The 21,946-nt window shown below is 40.8% G+C and overlaps 1 protein-coding gene across 2 annotated transcripts in view; it reads right to left on the reverse strand.

Moving 5' to 3' along the window:
• LOC124612154 (vacuolar protein sorting-associated protein 4) overlaps window positions 1–21,946 on the reverse strand; it is a 175,819-nt gene that overhangs the window by 85,339 nt on the left and 68,534 nt on the right. For both annotated transcript variants that reach the window (XM_047140305.1, XM_047140304.1), the window contains exon 5: window positions 12,310–12,544. In XM_047140305.1, the coding sequence (XP_046996261.1) occupies window positions 12,310–12,544 (235 nt within the window). The remainder of the gene's footprint in view (window positions 1–12,309; window positions 12,545–21,946) is intronic.

The following is a 21,946-nucleotide window of genomic DNA, read 5'->3' on the forward strand; positions in this document are numbered from 1 at the left end:
GGAGAGCCATCCATGACAAAACTCTACCATCTGATGAGCAATATGTATCAGACAGGCGAAATATCACGAGATTTCAAGAAGAATATAGTAATCACAATTCCAAAGAAAGCATGTGTTGACAGGTGTGAGAATTATCAGACTATCAGCTTAATAAGTCACAGCTGTAAAATACTAACACAAATGCTTTTCAGAAGAACAGAGAAACCAGTAGAGGCTGACCTCAGGGACGATCAGTTTGGATTCTGGAGAAATATAGGAACACATGAGGCAATACTGACTGTACGACTCCTCATAGAAGATAGGTTAAGGAAAGACATACCTACTTTCATAGTAGCGATAGACTTAGAGAAAGCTTTTGACAATGTTGACTGGAATACTCTCTTTCAAATTCTAAATGTGGCAGGGGTAAAACACAGGGAGCGAAAAGCTATTTACGATTTGTACAGAACCCAGATGGCAGTTATAAGAGTCGAGGGGCATGAAAGGGAAGCAGTGGTTGGGAAGGGAGTGAGACAGGGTTGAAGCCTATCCCCAATATTATTCAATATGTATATTGAACAAAATAAAATCTTTGAGGTTCGCTAATAACATTGTAATGCAAAGAACTTTGAAGAGCAGTTGAACAGAATGGACAGTACCTTGTAAGGAGGATACAAGACGAACAACAAAAGCAAAATGAGGATAATGGAATGTAGTCAAATTCAGGTGATGCTGAGAGAATCAGATGAGAAATGAGACACTCAAAGTAGTAAATGAGTTTTGCTATTTGGGAAGCAAAATAACTGATGATGGTTGAAGTAGGGAGGATATAAAATGTAGACTGGCAATGGCAGCAAAATAATTTATGAAGAGAAATTTGTTACTATCAAGTATAGGTCTAAGTGTCTGGAAGTTCTTTCCGAAAGTATTTGTATGGACTGTAGCCATGTATGCAAGTGAAACATGGACAATAAACAGTTTAAACAAGAGGAGAATAGAAGTTTTTGAAATGTAGTGCTACAGAAAAATGCTGAAGATTAGATGGCTAGATCATGTAACAAATGAGGAGGTACTAAATAGAATTGGGGAGAAGAGAAATTTGTGGTGCAATCTGACTAAAACAAGGGTCAGTTGATAGGAAACATTCTGAGGCATCAAGATATCACCAGTTTAGTACTGGAGGGGAACATTTGGAGGGGGGTAAAAATTGTAGAGGGAAACTAAGAGATGAATATAGTAAGCAGATTCAGAGGGATGTAGGTTGCAGCAGTTACTAGGAGAGGAAGAGGTTTGCACAGGATAGCATAGCATGGAGAGCGGCATCAAACCAGTCTTTGGACAGAAGACCACAACAGCAGCAGCAGCAGCAGCAGCAGCAGCAGCAACAACAACAACAAATGAAGAATTACAGTATTTTTCTATTTGGTTTTCTAGTTCTTAATTATATTCAAAAGCTTTTCTGCCTACACAAAAATTTAGCATACATTCACTCTCACCAATATGCCTTTCACCGATATTTTCAAAATCGTTTTCCTTTCAAATATCACATAATTGTCAATCCCCAGTTACACACAACATCACTGTACACCTTTGCTTCTCACTGCTGCCAGTTCATTTCATTACACTGGATCTGCCTTTCCTGTTCACGGTTTTCAGTGGCACCTCAAACTACACGTGCTTGATCTGTGTTACCTATTTGCAATAATATGCAGGAATGTTCACAGCACAAATTTATCATGCAGCAATGAAAATTCACTGTTTTTCCCCCATAATCATTTGGAAGCCGTTGAGAGATAGTAGCTTTCCCTATGGGAGCCTAAGCCATTTCAACTGAAAAATTTTGAAAGCCAGCTCCAGCTAGCTTTGAAACCGGTGATGCCTAGTTCTTTGGCTAAAGCCAATGCTGTGAGTTGTCACATTTGATTTGGCACAATTCACCAGCCGCTGCACATCCATTTTGTCGCTTCTCATCTGAATAATTGCAGAGCCTTTTTCTGAGATCGGGATGCTTTGCTTTGGATGCAAAATGCCAGGCAATTATCATTCATTTCTTGAAGCCGCAGTTTGCTTTTTGCCAGTCATGAATAGAAGCCTTGCTCTCATCGCACTTCTTCCTGCTGCACAGTTTCCAACATTCTCTGTTTCTTCAACTACTAAGTTTTTCTTTAGCTTTGTATGAGTGATAATGAGAACTTTTAGCCATAATTAATCCTTTGACTGCTGAAGGTGCACCATAGACTGCTGGAGGTGCACCATCAACTGGTTGTGCTGAGGCGCTGCAGCCTGTGGCGCAATCCGGCTACCTGGGCTAAGTGCTTGTCCTTCGGAGCCACTGCCGGACTCAGAGCAGCTCATGTTGCACAACCCGCCCTGTGCTGAATACTTCTGAAATATATATATATATATAAAATTTTGAAGTCTGGCTTCTTGCATCTACTCGACTAATGCTATGACGAACGCGAAACTTGGTATGTAGTAACCTAACAACACAAGGTTCTCAAATATAAAGTTTCATTTGTGTATCACTTTCCAGTACTGAATAAATTAAGCGCAAAACTGAAGATTTTGTAAAAATGTCAAAAATGTGGCATTTTCGTTCTGATTTTGCTAAAAAAACTACGTTCTATAAAACATTTCAAGCTGTATAATTGGAATGAAAGTTGGGTGCGAAAATCAGACTCAAAAACAATGTAAACTTCGGATACGCATACCTAGCAGAATGAATGCATGATGAAAATGAAATTTAGAGTGCAATAGACTGGTAGCATAAAGATATGGAATAAAAATTTTTATTCCCCTACTATTTTCCAATAATCTACAAATTAGTCAAAAAGATGTCGATTTTTATGAAAAGATGAAAGCAAGATATATTCGATACTTCTTTTTTGGCATGTTATTTCTTGACCAAAGGCATTTGGAATCAGTTATGGGAAACAGGTTTTGTACAAGTAGACCGAATGTGATCCGTATTTGTACTACTAAGGATAAAAGAATATAACTGTCTATGTTACGTGTTAATAATTTAAATATATCGTACATAGATTAATATATGGATTTTGTTATACTGTCACAATGTACTCGGCCTAATTACATTTGTCACAGTACAGATATTGTGCCATCTCAATTACCAAGACCATTCATTTGCCGGCAAACTGCTATATATGCAGATGTGAGGCATTGTTTGGATAATCTTACACTTGCTGCATCTATTTCACATCCTTCTTTTCGATCCTGGCTTTGGACCGTCACTGGCAAAGTTAAAAACAGATTGGTAATTTTTTTTAATGATTTTTGCTTCCTTTTTTCAAGTAATTCATTCAGAAGTGTCAATACATTTTCTCAGATTTAGTTCCCAATGATTAGTAGTGTTTCTCTATATGATAAGTCTAAAAGCAGGGTACACCACATAATGGAACGTTGCAAGTTTTGCATTGATATCTAGTTTCCTGGCACACCTTCTGTTTCATGCAAACCACGCATCTACACATTAGTGTACTTTTCTCCAAATGTTCACTCACAACAGCTGGAAAATTTCTCCCTGTGAATTGCAGAGGATTCTCGTCATTGTAGTACCTGCCCCTACCAGCTTTTTTCCATTCTGTAGCAATTTTTCTAAAATCTCCCTTACAAGAGAAAGGTGAAACTCTGCGAGTGCTATTTTTCGCCCTGTTACTAACTAGTGGAGAGCATGAGCATTTAGAATGCACAGATCGAGAATGTGAAAAAAAAAAAAAAAATTTCTTGTACCATTTCACAGTCTTACGCACTGATTCCACTGAGTTCAGTAACATGTCACAACGGTCAACCGCATCCATACTCAAATTGTAACCTACAGTACATTGCAGTTTCTTTATTTTTTCAGCAGTATTTGTCAGTCTTCTCTATTTCAACCATTTGTGTTGTGTGATCTGTGATCAACACGCACACCATTCTCTTATCGCACCATTTGATAGCAAGGATCTTGTCAGTGGACTTGAACTCTGTTTATTTTGATTTTAATTTCTCCTGCAGTTTTGGCATGTTGCGTCTATTCTTAAGAACAGCGGCACATGCACCTGTTCCATGGTTGTGAAGCCAGAGGAACAGGTCCGGGCTGGAATACCAATTATCGACATATAGAATACAACCCTGTTCCAAATACGGTCCCATAAGAGTTGCCACTATATCACCACTTTTCCCTTAATTATGGAACCCAATTTTTGTTGTTGCACCTATATATAAAATAAAATCCAAAATATACCCAATCTGACAGTCACACAGTACAAATGTCATTATTCCAAATCTACTTTTTGATTGTTTGGAATAAATTGCTTAAAAGATAATTGTCCTTTGAACAGCAGGAGACTTTCAGCTATACAAAGCTTGTGATGTGGACGAAACAAATTACAAAATGTCTTACGAACTTCGTCAACAATCGTCCTAATTTTAAACAGACTGTCTTCTCCCGTACTCGCAGAGTAATCACTGAAGTGTAGCATTCTCAGAAATATACAAAAACAGTCTTGGGACATAATTTCGCTGAAAACTGCCATGTTGAAAAGTGTATCATTTGACCAATAATCAATTTTAACTTCTTAACTTGCACCATTAGAGGGCAAATGTCAACAAAACAATACATTTCCTCAAATCCAGTTTCTCTCTGCTTTGACAGTTGAGAATTCACAGATTCTGTAGTATTTTCTCTGGTGTAAACATAAAATTGATTTACTTCATCTGCAATACATTTTAACAGTTCTTCAGACATAAAAATAAAAAAAAAATGAAAGAATTCTTGGGTCAGTATGTAGTTGACAGTTGTGTCCTGAAATTGAGTCATCAAAGTAATAGTTTAATGGCTGGAAATCAGTCCCTTTCCAATAAAAAGTGTCACTTAAGAGCGCTCTTTTCTAAACTGTTTCACTATCACTTTTTGATTCCTCGGATTCAGAGGAACTGCTGACTGTGATTCTTGATCTCCCCTCTGATGTAAAGGCTGAGGACTACAGCTTTGAGATTCTGTTGAAGACTCATCACTGTTAGCAACGTTAGATAATTCACACTCACTGTCGCTCCTAATAACAGTATCTAGGATTTCTTTATCTGTGCAGCCAAGGCGACATGACATTTCTCCTGTAGAAAACAGTTAAACTGACAGAAACATGGGAAGCAAAGCTGAATTCTGCAAAGAGGGAACACAGCAACAAACATATATGCACTCTCAAACTATACAGTCAGACCACTGAACAGCTAGCTATTGGAAGAGCACGGCAGAAAGACAGCTCTGTGTATTTACACGTCTGTCGCACTCAAGTAGCTGTAACTCGGCACGCCTAAACATGTCCCTAGTGGTGAAAAGGCTGTTGGCACAGTACATGTCAACATGTCCTTAGCGCTGTAGGGAAAACCCAGGGGCCACGCTTAAACATGTTGGGCACGCCAGGGGAACGGCGAGGCATGACAAGTTAACATGTCCCCAGAAGTCAAAGGGTTAACAAGTTAACATGTGGTTAATACTTCACTTCCAATGTGCAACTGATGGGGGACAGACGGAGGCCATAACAAAGCTGTAGTATAGCGGGATTTATTGTTGGAGACTGAGCAGTACAATTAATCAATACACCCCAGCTTTTCATTCTTAAATTCAGGAAAAAATATACGCACATTACACACACACACACACACACACACACACACACACACACACACACGTACGCTCAACAAAAATGAAGGCTATTTGCCAAACAGCAGTGTGAATGCTGTACTCACACAGGAATAACAAACTTTAAGGAGTAATTAGTCCAAACAGTTTTTAAAAAGTACAACATGGTCTATGTATCAACATATTTACAACGATACTTACTGTGAAGAAGACATGTTAAGTTGCAGACAGGCACAATTAAAAGAATCTTGCATAAAGCTTTTGGCCACAGCCTTCTCTTCATCAGCAAAAGTGAAACACACACCCAGTGCTGTTTTTCTGGGGAAATGCTGGGGGATGGGTACCCCTAAACTTTTTCGTCGACAAAGTAATTTTTTTACTATGTTGGTTGGTCCTCCACTGATGTTGTTCCAGCCCATAGACTGTGCGGCTGGTCCTGGCGGAGGTTCGCATCCTCCCTCGGGCATGGGTGTGTGTGTTTGTCCTTAGGATAATTTAGGTTAAGTAGTGTGTAAGCTTAGGGACTGATGACCTTAGCAGTTAAGTCCCATAAGATTTCACACACATTTGAACATTTGACTATGTACGCTATTGGTTCATGAAAGGCAGACATCTTGCTCCTGATAGCAAGAGTAAAGTAAGAAGGCGTGAAGACTACAGCAGCCATGAACTAAAGTCAGTTTGGAAATGGTTGTAATGCTATTAATGTAAGTTACACAGTAGTTTTATAATTAAATAAATTTTCAGCTGTATTAAAAACTGGGTCAGTTGAAGCACGGGATACCACCCGTCTTCTATGCCATTTCGGGAGCCAAACAAGGTTACAAAAGATTTTTGTAGTGCAGTTTCTATTGTTTATGATAATATGTATGGATGGTTTTTGTTGTATTGTGTCTTTTAGTGGTGTTTTATAGGTTAAAATACGTGTTCGGTAATGTTTCCTTGTATTGTTTTGTATGTCAGAGGGTTGATTGGACTCACCTGTTTCACTTGAGGTGTATTATAGGTCAACTGAAGTGTACAATACCATTTTCTTTTATTGTTCAGTGGTTGATGGGAATCACATGCTTCATTTGAGGTGATATAAACTGAAGTGTTCGATACCACATTCTCTTGTATGTTTGGATGTTTCTCATTATCGCCTGCTTCATTTGAGCTCTGAAGTCAACTGAAGAGTCCTATACCATGTTTTTGTAGTTTGACATGTTGATGACGTCATGGGTAACTGCAGACGGGTGGTATCCCATGCTTCAGTTATAAGTAATTTTGGCTGCATTATATCCAATGTCGGAGTACCCTCAAACTTCTTTTTAAAAAAAAGCACTGCGCACACCATTCATACACACAAGCAAGCACGCCTCATGCACACGACTGTCAACTCTGGCATCTCAGGCTGGAATGCATCTATCATGCGGGATGCAAGCAGAAATCTGGAGGGGGTGGAGAAGGGACAGTAGTGTATGAATGGGGGAAAGAGATGAACACTGTCTGGTGGAGGGTGCAGGGACTAGAATGCCAACAGGTGCAGTGTCAGTAGGTTATGGGGCAGACAGGTGGGGAAAAGAGCAGCGAAGAGAGAGGAGTGGGGAAAGATGAGCGAGTGCATTGATGGAGGGTGCAACACGAGAATGGGGAGGAGATGATACGACAGAGGGGTTGGAAACTGTTGGGTGGAGGGTGTGGGGACAGTATGTTACCGTAGGTTGAGGCCGGGATAATTACAGGAGCTGAGAGTGTGTTGTAAGGATAACTCCCATCTGCACAGTTCAGAAAGCTGGTGGTGAGGGGGAGCATCCAGATAGCCTGGGTAGTGAAATCAAGCACGTTATGTTCTGCTGGATGTTGTGCACACAGGGTGATCTACTTTGATCTTAGCCACAATTTGGTGGTGGCTGTTCATCCTGGTGGATAGCAGGTTGGTAGTCATACCAACACAAAAGACTGTGCAATGATTGCAGCAGAACTGGTAAATGACACAGCTGATCCCATAGCTCCTGATGAGGTAAGATAAACCTGTAACTGGACAGGAACAGGAAGTGCTGGGTGGGTGGATTGGGCAGGTCTTGCACCTGGGCCTTCCACAGGAATTTGATCCTTGTGTCAATGGGTTAGGGATGTTGTGGAGGTTGGGTGGACGACAGAGCACCACTTTAGGAGGGGTTGGAAGTATCTCAGGTAGGATGACCTTGATTCAGGGCATGATGATAGGATATCAAAGCTGTGGCAAAGAATTTGGTTCAGCTGTGACAAAGGGGACTCTCCTTTGTGGCTGGCTCTTGATGGTGGTGGTGGTGGTGGTGGTGGTGGTGGTGGTGGTGGTAGTAGTAGTAGTAGTAGTAGTAGTAGTAGTAGTGGTGGTGGTGGTGTGGATCCAACTGCTACACTAATCTGTGTTGCCAGCCAAAGGGTCATAAGTTTTTTAGTTGGTGCTGGCACAGCAATAAAACGAATCTGGTCACCTTCTTTGAAGATTTCTTGAAGGTTGTGTGTTGTTAGTTTCAAGCCAAAAACGAAAGCAACACTACGATGAAAAAGCATACTCTCCCAATGATTATGACACAGAGATATCATTGCCAATCCATATTCTTCATTAAGTATTTCTATGATGCGACCATACCCTTTGATAAAAGGTGATTTAGGGTTGAAGGCAGCCTGCTTTATAAAGCCAAGTAGATTACTTAGATTCAAGTGCTGAGGTATTTCCAAAGCACTGTCATAGTCCTGCAAAGGCCTACGCCCACGCCACATCACTGTTGCAAACCACTTGCAATTGCTTGGAATTTCTTCTGGCTCACAGGGAGTTGCATCAAATGTGACTGCATCATTGGGGGGGGGGGGGGGGGGGGGGGGTTGATGGGAAATGGCATGTGTGATCTTTTAGCTGACTAGGTCTGGGGGATAGTGTGTCTGTGAAGGCCTTGGTGAGACCTTCAGCATACTGAACGAAGGAGTTCTTGTCACTGCAGATATGCCGTCCCCAGGTGGCCATGCTGTATAGGAAGGATTCTTTGGTGTGAAAGTGATGACAGCTGTCAAAATGCAGGTACTGTTGGTGATTGGGGGTTTAATGTGGGCAGGGGTATGGATGGAGTCATTAAAGAAGAGGAGCTCAACATTTAAGAATGTGGCACGCTGGTTTGAGGAGGACCATGAGAAGCGGATGGGAGAGAAGGTGTTTAGGTTGTGAAGGAACGAAGACAGGGTGTCTTTGCCTGAGTCAGATCATGAAGATATCATCAATGAACCTGAACTAGACAAGGGGGTTTGGCATTTTGGGAGAGTATGAAGGTCATCTCTAGAGAGACCATAATAGGTTGGTGTAGGAGGGTGCCTTGTGGGTGCCCATGACTGTGCCACAAATTTGTTTGTACACCTTCCATTCAAAGGAGGATTATTTGTGGGTCAGGATAAAGTTAGTAAGGTGTATTAGGAATGAGGTAGTGGGTTTGGTGTCATAAGGATGTTGGGAAAGGTAGGTGTTCAATAACAGTCCGACCATGGGCATGGGGAATGTTGGTGTATTGGGAGGTGGCGTCAACAGTGCCAAGTAGGGATCCAGGAGGTAAAGGGGTGGGGATGGTGGAGAGCCATTGAAGGTAGAGGTTGGTGTCTTTGACATGGGAGGCTGGATTATGGACAAAGTAGACTACTCTGTGGCACAACACACAGCTGAATATACAGGGTGTTACAAAAAGGTACGGCCAAACTTTCAGGAAACATTCCTCACACACAAATAAAGAAAAGATGTTATGTGGACATGTGTCCGAAACACTTAATTTCCATGTTAGAGCTCATTTTAGTTTCGTCAGTATGTACTGTACTTCCTCGATTCACCGCCAGTTGGCCCAATTGAAGGTAGGTAATGTTGACTTCAGTGCTTGTGTTGACATGCGACTCATTGCTCTACAGTACTAGCATCAAGCACATCAGTACATAGCATCAACAGGTTAGTGTTCATCACGAACGTGGTTCTGTAGTCAGTGCAATGTTTACAAATGTGGAGTTGGCAGATGCCCATTTGATGTATGGATTAGCACGGGGCAATAGCCGTGGTGCGGTATGTTTGAATCGAGGCAAATTTCCAGAACGAAGGTGTCCGACACTGGGGAAGACCTAGAACGACGAGGACACCTGCAATGGACGTGGCAATTCTTCGTGCAGTTGACGATAACCCTAGTGTCAGCGTCAGAGAAGTTGCTGCTGTACAAGGTAACGTTGACCATGTCACTGTATGGAGAGTGCTACGGGAGAACCAGTTGTTTCCGTACCATGTACAACGTGTGCAGGCACTATCAGCAGCTGATTGGCCTCCACGGGTACACTTCTGCGAATGGTTCATCCAACAATGTGTCAATCCTAATTTCAGTGCAAATGTTCTCTTTACAGATGAGGCTTCATTCCAACGTGATCAAATTGTAAATTTTCACAATCAACATATGTGGGCCGACGAGAATCCAGACGCAATTGTGCAATCACGTCATCAACACAGATTTTCTGTGAACGTTAGGGCAGGCATTGTTGGTGATGTCTTGATTGGGCCCCATGTTCTTCCACCTACGCTCAATGGAGCACATTATCATGATTTCATACGGGATACTCTACCTGTGCTGCTAGAACATAAGCCTTTACAAGTACGACACAACATGTGGTTCACGCACGATGGAGCTCCTGCACATTTCAGTCGAAGTGTTCCTACGCTTCTCAACAACCGATTCGGTGACTGATGGATTGGTAGAGGCGTACCAATTCCATGGCCTCCACGCTCTCCTGACCTCAACCCTCTTGACTTTCATTTATGGGGGCATTTGAAAACTCTTGTCTACGCAACCCCGGTACCAAATGTAGAGACTCTTCGTGCTCGTATTGTGGACGGCTGTGATACAATATGCCATTCTCCAGGGCTGCATCAGCGCATCAGGGATTCCATGCAACGGAGGGTGGATGCATGTATCCTCGCTAACGGAGGACATTTTGAACATTTCCTATAACAAAGTGTTTGAAGTCATGCTGGTACATTCTGTTGCTGTGTGTTTGCATTCCATGATTAATGTGATTTGAAGAGAAGTAATAAAATGAGCTCTAACATGGAAAGTAAGCGTTTCCGGACACATGTCCACATAACATATTTTCTTTCTTTGTGTGTGAGGAATGTTTCCTGAAAGTCTGGCTGTACCTTTTTGTAACACCTTGTAATACACTATTTCAATGGCTGCTTAACTGCCTGAGCCATCTGGGTCTTTTCCTTCACTTTGCAAATAGTGTTTATCCTTACAACATATTCTCCATTCGCATAATCATCCCGGCCTCAATCTACAATCGCTTACTGAGCCCTCACCCTCCACACAATATTCCCCCCACCCCCCCCGTCTATCCAATCATCTCCTCCCCATTTTTGTCTCCCATCCTGTTTGACACCCTTTGCCAATGCACTTGCCCATCTTTCCTCACTCCTCTCCTTTTTCACTCCTTTTTCCTCACCTACCTGCCCCACTACCTCCTGACACTGTGCCTGATTGCATTGTAGTCCCTGCATATTTGCCAGACAGCGTTCATCTCTCTCCCCACCTGTACACTGCTATCCCTCCCCTTCCCTGTCCCCTGATTGCATCTCACACTATAGTTTGCATTCTAGCCTGAGATGCTGGAGTTGGCAGGCATGTGAATGAGGTGTGCTTGCTTGTGTGTATGACTGGTGCATGTTTCGCTTTTGCTGAGCAAGGCTGTGGCTGAAATCTTTATGTAAGTGTCTTAATTGTGCAAGTCTGCAACTTTATGTGTCTTCTTTATGATAAGTAGCAATCTATTTTTTGCTACATTGTTCATACTCATACCTGGAGTTTCCATTGTTTAACATATTATTTGTGTTACAATAACTTTCAATTTACCATTTGTTCAATATGAAGTATATCACTGATACCCAGTATTCACGTTAGCCATCTAATTAGCATATGCTGCTAGCACTTTTTCAAAATAATGTTTAGACACTGATAAAACAAAACAGTGTAGCAAATTTATGCCAGAATAAACTAACATTATAATTTTTTAATGTTGCCTGAAATTTGCCACACTAAATCATCTGTAGCATGTGTAATTTCATTTTTTATCTGACAGTGCAAATAGAGTAACACACACTGAGAACATCAGAACAATGAAAGTAAAAATTTCACTAATGCACTGTTTGGATTGAATTAGATAATTTATTTGCTGTAGATTGAAGCAAACATTACTTCTTAACAACAGTGACACACAACTCAGGTATCCTACACAACAGAGGACCATCATCCTATTTTTGTAAAAGGGTTCATTCACAATCTACCGTGTTTGTTGGTCGGTGTTATGGTATCAACACAGATACACTTTACAACAACTAAACCAACAATTATTCCATTTAACAGTAAACTGTGTGTCAACCTACTGCAGGTTAAAGCTTTGAAATACCTCTGACAACACTGCCTTTCTTATGACAAAAACTTACAGGTAAAAGCACACGTGCTCTGTATGATTACCTAAACCATTAGTCTCATTATCAAATGAAATTCAACTATACAAGATTCACAACATTTGTCAATTATCCATGTTGCACTTATGTGCTGTGTAATTTAACAGTGCACAAAGATGCCAACTTTACACTAAAAAAGAGAAAGGGAGAGAAATAGAATCTATACTGAGGAACCAAATAATAAAACTCATACCCCAAATAGAAGAATTCCCTTCCATGGTATTCTCTTTCCAGTGAATAAATGTGGAAACCTTATTGGAAGTATTACTGCTTCTTTTAGAGACTCTTTGGCTCCTTCAAGACCAGCTACATCTGACCATTTAACACAAGGTTTCTCTACCACAATTGCACCTTCCAATTTGCTCTGTAATTTCTTCTTCTCAGGATCATCTGAATCACTATCACTGTCACTTTTCTTTTCGTCATTTCTGAAACAAAAATGAAATTTGATAAAAATTTCCTAAAATATTTTTTCCATAAAAACACAATTATATAAATAAAATAAAATCATTCGAACAGCAAAACTTCTTGACAAATATACAGCATTTACCACCTCTGGACTTGATCCTGGAATCCTATTTTTTGTGAGCAGTGCTCTAACAAGCCGTTCTCGTAGCTTCACTTCTGCCAGTACTTTTCCTATTTTCATAGCTTCACAGAATCTCTCTCATGTAACATGCTAGACTAACACTTCCTGTTGAGAAATGGCTTAGCCAAACTCCGGAAGATGTTTTTCAGAATGAATCTTTCACTCTGCAGCAGAATGTGTCCTTTTGATAATTCCTTGCAGGTTAAAACTGTGTACCAAATGGGAGTCAAACCATCTGCCAGGAAGATTCACAACTTTGTGGCAGAGTGGCATTCATTTTCCAAACAATCTCATAAGATGTTGCTAAGCCTTTTTTCCAATGTTCTTTCTTTCTTTCTGGAGTGCTGGTTCAGCAAGGTAAGCAGAAGATTTTCTTTGAATTTTGGAAACTAGGGAAAGTACTAGTAAAAGTGAAGCAGTGAGGGCAGGTTGTAAGTTGTGCCTGGATAGCTCAAACCAGAAAAAAAGAAGTTCTGAGTTATTTAAATCTTAAAATATTTTAATTACATCAGTAGCCAACCAGCACTGTCCAAGGGTATATAAATTCTCATATTATTGTTTTCTGTTAGCATATGGAGACTGTAGAAACAACATACACGTTTCATAATTAGACATTGTTCTTTGTTATTGAAGTAGTCATTACATGCACTTGTATGGTCAGGATACTGAAATTTGGGCTTTTGTTTTGTAGTGAAGACAAAATGTTTCATTCTCAGTGACAACGCTCTTTAAATCTCGTTTATGTTAAATTCGTACTGGTCCAGAACATACCATGGGCTTTTATTTGAACAAGTCTTTGTGGGCCACACAAAACAAACTTTAGAAAATTTCTGGGAACAATAATCTTACAGTATTACAGCTGACATCATTTTGCAAAATACCCTGGTCATAATGTATCAGTTTACATAAATGAGTTGATCAATGTACACTTATTGTCAGAAATGACAGTGGAGCAAAGGCTGTGGAAAATGGCTGTATTGCACATCTTTCAGCACTGCAAACATGACGAAACTACATACTAATTGCATTTTCATACATTCCTTACAGATGTAGCAAACATTCGTGTATGTGATTTAATGTGACTGGTTCTGGAGTGAACAAATTCAATAAGAAACCACTGTTACAAACCCTTTCATGTCAGGTAGCTCTGCTGTCATTTTATCCCACTGGGATAAAACTAACTCAACATTTGGATAGATAGCCAATGTTCACAGTGCAAACCAACCCCCATAATATTTGCTAAAAAGATAGTTTTTGTTATTTGTAATGAACATAACACAAGAACACACACAAACGCCAGTTACAGGAATCAGTGTGGACACACAAGTAATACAAGCTGCTGAGCTAGTTGAGAGTGCAGGTTACTTACTCAACAAAAGTTTGCAATTGCAGACATGAAACCAGCCCTCATTTTATTATTATGAACTGTTCAGATACACTTGTACATTCAGCTGTTGTCTGCTATTTACTATTAAGTTATATGTTAAAAGATACTTTTCACTGAATCACACATTAAACATATATTTCTGCTTCATTTACAGACATGATACACACAATGTACAATTTTACTTCTCAATTTCTACAAAAGCAGTATGCAGAGGAACTGTAGTTAAGTCTATCATTCCTCACAGGAAAAAGGTTCCGGATATTGTGCAAGCAAATTTCCATGAGACAATGCGTGTTTCTTGTGGCATGTCCACACCAACTTTTTCTATCTGTGAAAAATGTGCATTGAAACTGTACACACATTTGACATCCTTCTTAAAATAATCTGATGTGCGAAGCATAGTCACATAATATTCCTTGTTAGGTCATACAGTGTTTTATAAACAATGACTTTTTTGGATAATGTGCAGTCCCTAACACCCTATCAACAAGATCAATGAACCAAGGTGATCATCATATTACATAATCTCACCAACTCATGCCAATTTATATTTGTGTGATGGAAATATTTACAAATACAATTTGATGTTTCTGTAGTCACAGGTTAACATGGCATGGGACATGAGAATTGAAAAATTTTCAACTGATGATTGTATCATGTCTTTGCTTGACAAATATAGTGTTGACAGAAGTATACTGTTAGAAAAAAAATAAAAAAATCAGTACATCTGAAAAGATGACGTCAACTTTGATCTGACGACAGCATATGACGCCTGTACTGTACTGTACTGTACTGCCACCTGTACTGATAATGGTTTCAACAGCATCCACCAACAGATAGTGTAGTGGCATAGCTACCAGAGCACCATCTGTGTCTACACTTTAGTAAGGAATGCTCACAGCCAAGAGGCTCAGTGTGAAGCAAGCATGTGAAGCAAGCAGGCAACCATGCTATGGAGATGCACTCTTGCTTCCTACAGCCACCTGAGCAAGTCTGAAAGGGATCGAATTGTGACCTTCCGAGTGGTGGGTTGGTTCTTTCAGGTAACTGCCACCCAAGTCAGACGTAGTGTGTCAGTTGTGCAATGATTCTAGGTTCAGTAGACACGTGAACATTGTCACACCCGTAGACGAGGTTCTAGATGTCAACACAGCATAATCACCCACCAGGATCGTCGTACTGTAAGGGCAGTAGTGGCAGATCATACAGTTACTCCAGCACAGATAGGAGGGGTTGTGAAACTAGACATGTCAACATGAACTGTTACAAACTGGTTATTAGCAGCTGGACTATGGGCACACACGCCTCTAGCCTATCTTCCACTCATGTCCCAGCACCAAAGAGCATGGTTTGACTGGTGCCACAGGGGATCTATTGGAACGTGGGATGGCATGTCGTGGTCTTCACTGACGAAAGCCGATTCTGCCTGCACGCAAGTGGTGGTGGTTTGCGTGTACGACATAGACCTTGTGAGCACTGTCTCAGAGAGAGCATTCGTCCAAGACACACCGGCCCCACAACGGATCTCATGGTCTGGAGTGCAACAAGTTACGATTCTCGTTGACCTCTGGTGTTTCTGGAGAGGATGTTAACCAGTGCTCAGTATGTGCAGAACATTGTTTCATCCATTCTTTTGTCATTCTCGTAGCAGGAAAGTGACGTTTTATTCCAACAGGATAATGCTTGCTTACACACTGTCCATGAAACTCACTGAGCTCTGCAAGGCGTGTAGCAACTTCCCTGGCCAGCACAAAATCTGGACTTCTATCCAATTAAGCACATATGGGAGTCGGTGGGAAGAGAACTGATTTGAACGACTTGTCAGGCAACACCTCTCACAAAACTTCATGAAGAGGTCAAACACGATGGCATAGTGTATCCAGACAATATTCATCATGTGTACCATTGACTGGATGCCAGAGTCAGTGCCTGCGTTGCTGCACTATGTACTAGTATGCGTATTTCAGCATGGGTCGATACCTGGTACCTCAGAACCACTTGTGCTATTTATCTGTAAATGCAATCATTTCAAGGACTCCATATGCACTGTTGCAACAATAAATCTTGAACGAACAGGAAACCTTTAAAAGAGTGTACAATTTTTTTTCCAGTGGTGTACATTCAATGTACTGTACTTGCATGAGAACGAGTCATTTCATGAAGTGGTAACTATGCTGACACATTCTTTTATACTTTTACAGAAATTTATTTTTGGCACTTCCTGTAGTTCTCAGACAATTTTAATGATGTTATCACATATCTCATCAACCAACACACCTAATGGCCAAGGTTTGTTCTAGTACCTGTGACATTGTGCTACCTAAAAGAAGCAGAATCAGAAGCAGAAGAAGAAGAAGAACACAGGGAAACAGGCAAATTATGGGACAAAGAAGCTACTCGGTGTCACCAAATCTTGAAAGGGCTTAGAATGGAAAAATGTATCCATACTGCCTAACAAGACAGTCGTCTTAAATTTTAAGTTCTATATGAAAGGTATTCATCATCTTTATGTAACTCCCTGACGCAACTTAGAAGAATCATTCAGTACTGACAGGGTGCAATGTCATCCTATCTGCCAATGATGTCATTCTGATGAATGGCTCAATAGAGCCGGTAGGCAGAGTTTTAAATTAGACGGAAATGAGTTTCATAATGTATCACGAAGAACATGTTGCCATTTTCTTTGTTGAATTGTCAGTGAGAATATATTCCGGTATCCGACATTGTAGAAATTTTACTAGTGTTTAGCATCTGAGTATATGGCCTGTAACCTTGGCAAAGTGGACGATACTCTCATGAGCATGCACTTGTAAATCCACAGGTAGGAAACCCATCCAGTTAATTAAATAAATACTAACTAAACAAACACACAAATAAATACTAACATCAAAACTCGGAGACATTATAAAAATGAAGAACAGTGGTTATCTGCCCCCTCCCTCAAAACAATCCCAATCCAAAGACCGGTGTTTGCCTATTGGTATAGTGTACTGTCAGCATTTATCACAGATGGAAAAACAACAGGAACCTCTGGCTGGGCTGAAAGTCAAGAACAGTTCCCCAGAGCAGTGGACCGAGGAGATGTTTGACATCTGAAGTGATGAAACAAAGCATGGCAAAAACAGTGCTGCTGACACTCCCCAAACTCTATGCTACTCTATTAGTGATGGATGCCAGACAGCAGGCTATTGGTATGGTCATCAACAATGGGTAGACAATATATGGGAGCCACTTGCGTATTTTTATCGGGAGTTATTGCCATTGCAACGGAGATGGTGTATCTATGATCAAGAGCTCTTGGCTATTAATGATGTATTCAAATATTTCAGACTGCAGATCAAAGCAAGCAAGTTTGTCACACACATTGATCATAAAGTGTTCAAGAGGGACAGCACCGCCTTATTAGCCAATTCAGCACTGACATTCATCACATTTCGGGCATTAACAACTTGTGGCAGACTGTCTTGAGTAGCTGCCATATCTCAGCCCATGGAAATTAGAGTAGCCAAAGCTCAACAAGATGCTCCCAATTACGCACCCTGCAGCACGATGATGATGTGGTCCTGAGGTTACAACTAGTTGACATCCCTGGGGAAGACATTGAACTACACTGTGAAGTGGCACATGGGCAATCTCGCTTCTTTGTATCAGCAGAGTTCCGGAGACAAGTATTCGACATCTGCACAATCTCCATCATCCCGGAGTTCAAGCTATGTTCAGGCTGTTGTCCAGGCATATTGTGCCATCACGAATGGAAAGGGACTGTTGTGAGTGGACACGAACATGCTAATGAAACCAGCTCTATAAGATCTCCTGCCATGTTCAAATATCGACAGGAGATTTTCCAGTTGCATCCTCATGTTTAGCCCACTTTCACCTCAACGTGATGGGAATGACTACGATAGACAGGTATACATTGGCTGGAGGTAGTTCCAACTGATAACACTTTGGCAGAAACCCTAGCTTCTGCATTTATATCGACATGGCCAGTGAGGTTCGGCTGCCCATTGCTCAAAAACTACCAAAATGGGCAGACAGACTGAACTGGACTTGTTTGCCCAGCTGGCAGAGTTCTGTGGCTACGTACACCATAGAAAAACGAGTTACCACTGAGCCAGCAATGGCATAATTGAACGATGGCACTGAATACTGACGGTAGTGTTCATGTGCCAGGGAAGTTCGTGAATGTCTGCACTTCCAATAGTTTTGCTTGCCTATGAACCACCGGTAAATCTGACAGACTCATCTGCAGTGAAGTTTGTTTACCATTAGACAGTGCCTACGAAGAGAGTTTGCTGCTCCAACCCTCTTACAAATGCAATACGGTATCAATGAGAGTCACCGAGCGGGGTGGCGCAGTGGTTAGCACACTGGACTCCCTTTCAGAAGGATGACGGTTCAAACCCTTGTCTGGTCGGCTGATTTAGATTTTCCATGATTTCCCTAAATCGCTTCAGGCTAATTCTGGTATGGTTCCTTTGAAAGGGCATGGCAGACGTCCTTTCCCATCCTTCCCTAATCCAATGGGACCGATGACCTCACCGTTTGTTCCCCTCCCCCAAATCAATCAACCAACCAACCAACCAGAGATCCTGCATCATATGCAGGAGCATATCAACTGTACCAAACCTTCCAAGCCCTCGAAGCATGGTTCTCCATCAACTTTTGTGCATAACTATGTTGAGGACCAATGTAAGGCTATGGACAGACTCAGTCACGCTGCTGCTCCAACCTCCATTTACTGGACGATGTCGCATTCTATGCAGAAGCACATAGATTCTGAACATAGTAGTGAAGCTCATTTATGCCTTCTAAGAGGCATCACCTACCATGTTGCCCAATGTCAAGCAGATTCAATGCCCCAAATCCCGTCACCGCCATCACAACCGGTTGACAGAGAACCAATGGAGCGCACAACCTGGTCCAGATGACGTGCACATTCTGGTCTGCTACAAAGACTGAAGCTCCACTTCAACGAATGGGGCTGATTTAGCAACTGCTATATACGTCAATCATCATCGTTGCGCACGTGAACACTGTTCGCACCATCTAGCGACGTTGTTGCAGTGAAGTAGTATAGTGTCTGTGAAGTTCTGTCATATGTTTGCAAGTGAACCATGGCTGAGTTCTGTGTTTGCCACCAGGGGCACTGTGTTGTCCTATGTTTTATACATTTCTGTTTACTCTTTGGGGTGCTAATTTTGAAACGTCCAATGTATTTTCAGAATACATAACTAACCATTATTTTAAGTATGGGAGCTTCAGGTACAACTATCCCATCATCTCCAACCAAATGTTGCAGATTTAGTTTCACAGTTTTTACCACTAAGCACAGCACAGATCAGGCTTTCACAAGGTGATGCTCCTAAGGTTTGTACTGATCAGAAATATGGAATGTTATGAAATTTTGTTTTCCCCAGAAGTCTAAACTTTACAAGTTTTTAATACAATGCATTTTTATTCTAAATATCACTATAGTAACTTACAATCACTTTCATGACAGTCTGTACAAACCAGCTCCTTCAACACCAAGCAAGTTACAGTTTTGCTTGCTGTTAATTTGAGCGATGGTAAGCATTTGGAATAGAGGTTACTTTACTCTCTTACTAATCGAAAACAAGAGATGGAGCACACTGGTCACTTTGTCAGCATACAAGGCCAAAGTAGGTAGTCGTCCAAAAATTATTTCAGTTTTGTGGTTGGAAAACTTACTATTCACTAATAACTTTTCCTTGCCACATGACTGTAACTACTAACAAGGGAACCTCCCCATCGCACCCCCCTCAGAATTAGTTATAAGTTGGTACAGTGGATAGGCCTTGAAAAACTGAACACAGATCAATCGAGAAAAGAGGAAGAAGTTGTGTGGAACTATGAAAAAATAAACAAAATATACAAACTGAGTAGTCCATGAGCAAGATATGCAACATCAAGGTGAGTGTTAACCCCAGAGTGCCGTGGTCCCGTGGTTAGCGTGTGCAGCTGCAAAACGAGAGGTCGTTGGTTCAAGTCTTCCCTCGAGTGAAAATTTTAATTTTTTATTTTCAGACAATTATCAAAGTTCAAGCACTCACACATAATCAACTTCGCTCTCCAAAATTCCAGGACATGTTCAGATTTGCTTGGACATATGCAGTATTTGACGGTCTACACACGGAAAAATTTGAAAACGATAAAAACATGTTTTGACAGAGCACAGGCAAAACTGTGCGACTGTGGAACTGTTGCATTCATTTGTTGCAGTTTATGTGACAAACTCTTATGTTTTCACACTTTTTTGGGACTGATTATCACATACACAAGAAAACCTAAATCGGGCAAGGTAGAAGAATCTTTTTACCCATTCACCAAGTGTACAAGTTAGGTGGGTCGACAACATATTCCTGTCATGTAACGCACATGCTGTCACCAGTGTCGTATAGAATATATCAGACGTGTTTTCCTGTGGAGGAATCGGTTGACCTATGACCTTGCAATCAAATGTTTTCGGTTTCCATTGGAGAGGCACGTCCTTTCAGCTACTAATCACACAGTTTTGCGGTGCGGTCACAAAACACAGACACTAAACTTATTACAGTGAACAGAGATGTCAATGAACAAACGGACAGATCATAACTTTGCAAAAATAAAGAAAGTAAACTTTTCACTCGAGGAACGACTTGAACCAAGGACCTCTTGTTCCGCAGTTACTCACGCTAACCACGGGGCTCCTGAGCTCACACTCTCCTAGATGTCGCCTATCTTGCACATGGACTACTCAGTTTGTGTATTTTGCTTAGTTTTTTCATATTTCCACACAACTTCTTCCTGTTTTTTCGATTGATCTGTGTTCAGTTTTTCAAGGCCTATCCACGGTACCAACTTATAACTAAATCTGAGGGGGGTGCGATGGGGAGGTTCCCTTGTAAGAAGCAATCACAGTGGACAATTTTAATGTTTTGAGTAATGTTGCTAATGTAGGATAATTATTTGAAGCTCAGATGTGCATAGCATCAATTTGTGCTGAAACTCTGTGGAAGTAAAATAATTTCCAATAGGTATCCCCACTCGTACAATTGTAGTTGGTGGCGACTTAATCTGCCCTCAATATATTGGTGAAAAGTTTATGGTACGGATAAACTGTTGTCCAACGCTGTACTAAATGCTTTCTCCAAAAATTATTTTGAGCTATTTTTTCAGGAACCCATACAAAGTGTAAATGGTTGTGAAAATGTATTTTAAGCTCTTAGCAATAAACAATACTGAGCAAATAGAGACAATACAAGAGTGTCATACCAGCACAACTGAATACTGTAACATTCAAATCAAAAATAAACACAGAATATAACTATTTAAAACAGCAGATAAAAACTTTCCCAAGAGACAGTCTCTATTCCCTCCAAGATGCATGCATAGCCCAGGTATGTGTTCAATTTCAAGAAATATTGTTGATGGTAATTGGTAGTTTCATACCAAGTAAATTAATGAAAGACAGAAAAGACCCTTCATCGTACACAAAACAAATCAGGATACTGTTGTGGAAGCAACAAATAAATCATGCTGCATTTAAAACAATGCAAAATCTCCAAGATTGGTGACATTTCATAGAAGCTCACTACAATGAAGCTCTGGCTCCAAAATTGGCAGAAAATCCGAAGAGACTCTGGTAATATGTAAAGTATACCGGAGACAAGACAGAATTAATATCTTCACTGTGTGATAGCAAATATTACTGATGGCAGTGCCACTACAGAGGAGTTACTGAACATAGTTTTCCGAAATTCATTCAGCAAAGAAGATGTAGTAAATAATCCAGAATTTGAATCAAGAACAGCTGCCATTGTGTGTAACTAACAAAGAGATACCCTCAGTGTA

The sequence above is a fragment of the Schistocerca americana genome, chromosome 1, assembly GCF_021461395.2.
Source record: "Schistocerca americana isolate TAMUIC-IGC-003095 chromosome 1, iqSchAmer2.1, whole genome shotgun sequence".
NCBI classification, from domain to species: domain Eukaryota; kingdom Metazoa; phylum Arthropoda; class Insecta; order Orthoptera; family Acrididae; genus Schistocerca; species Schistocerca americana.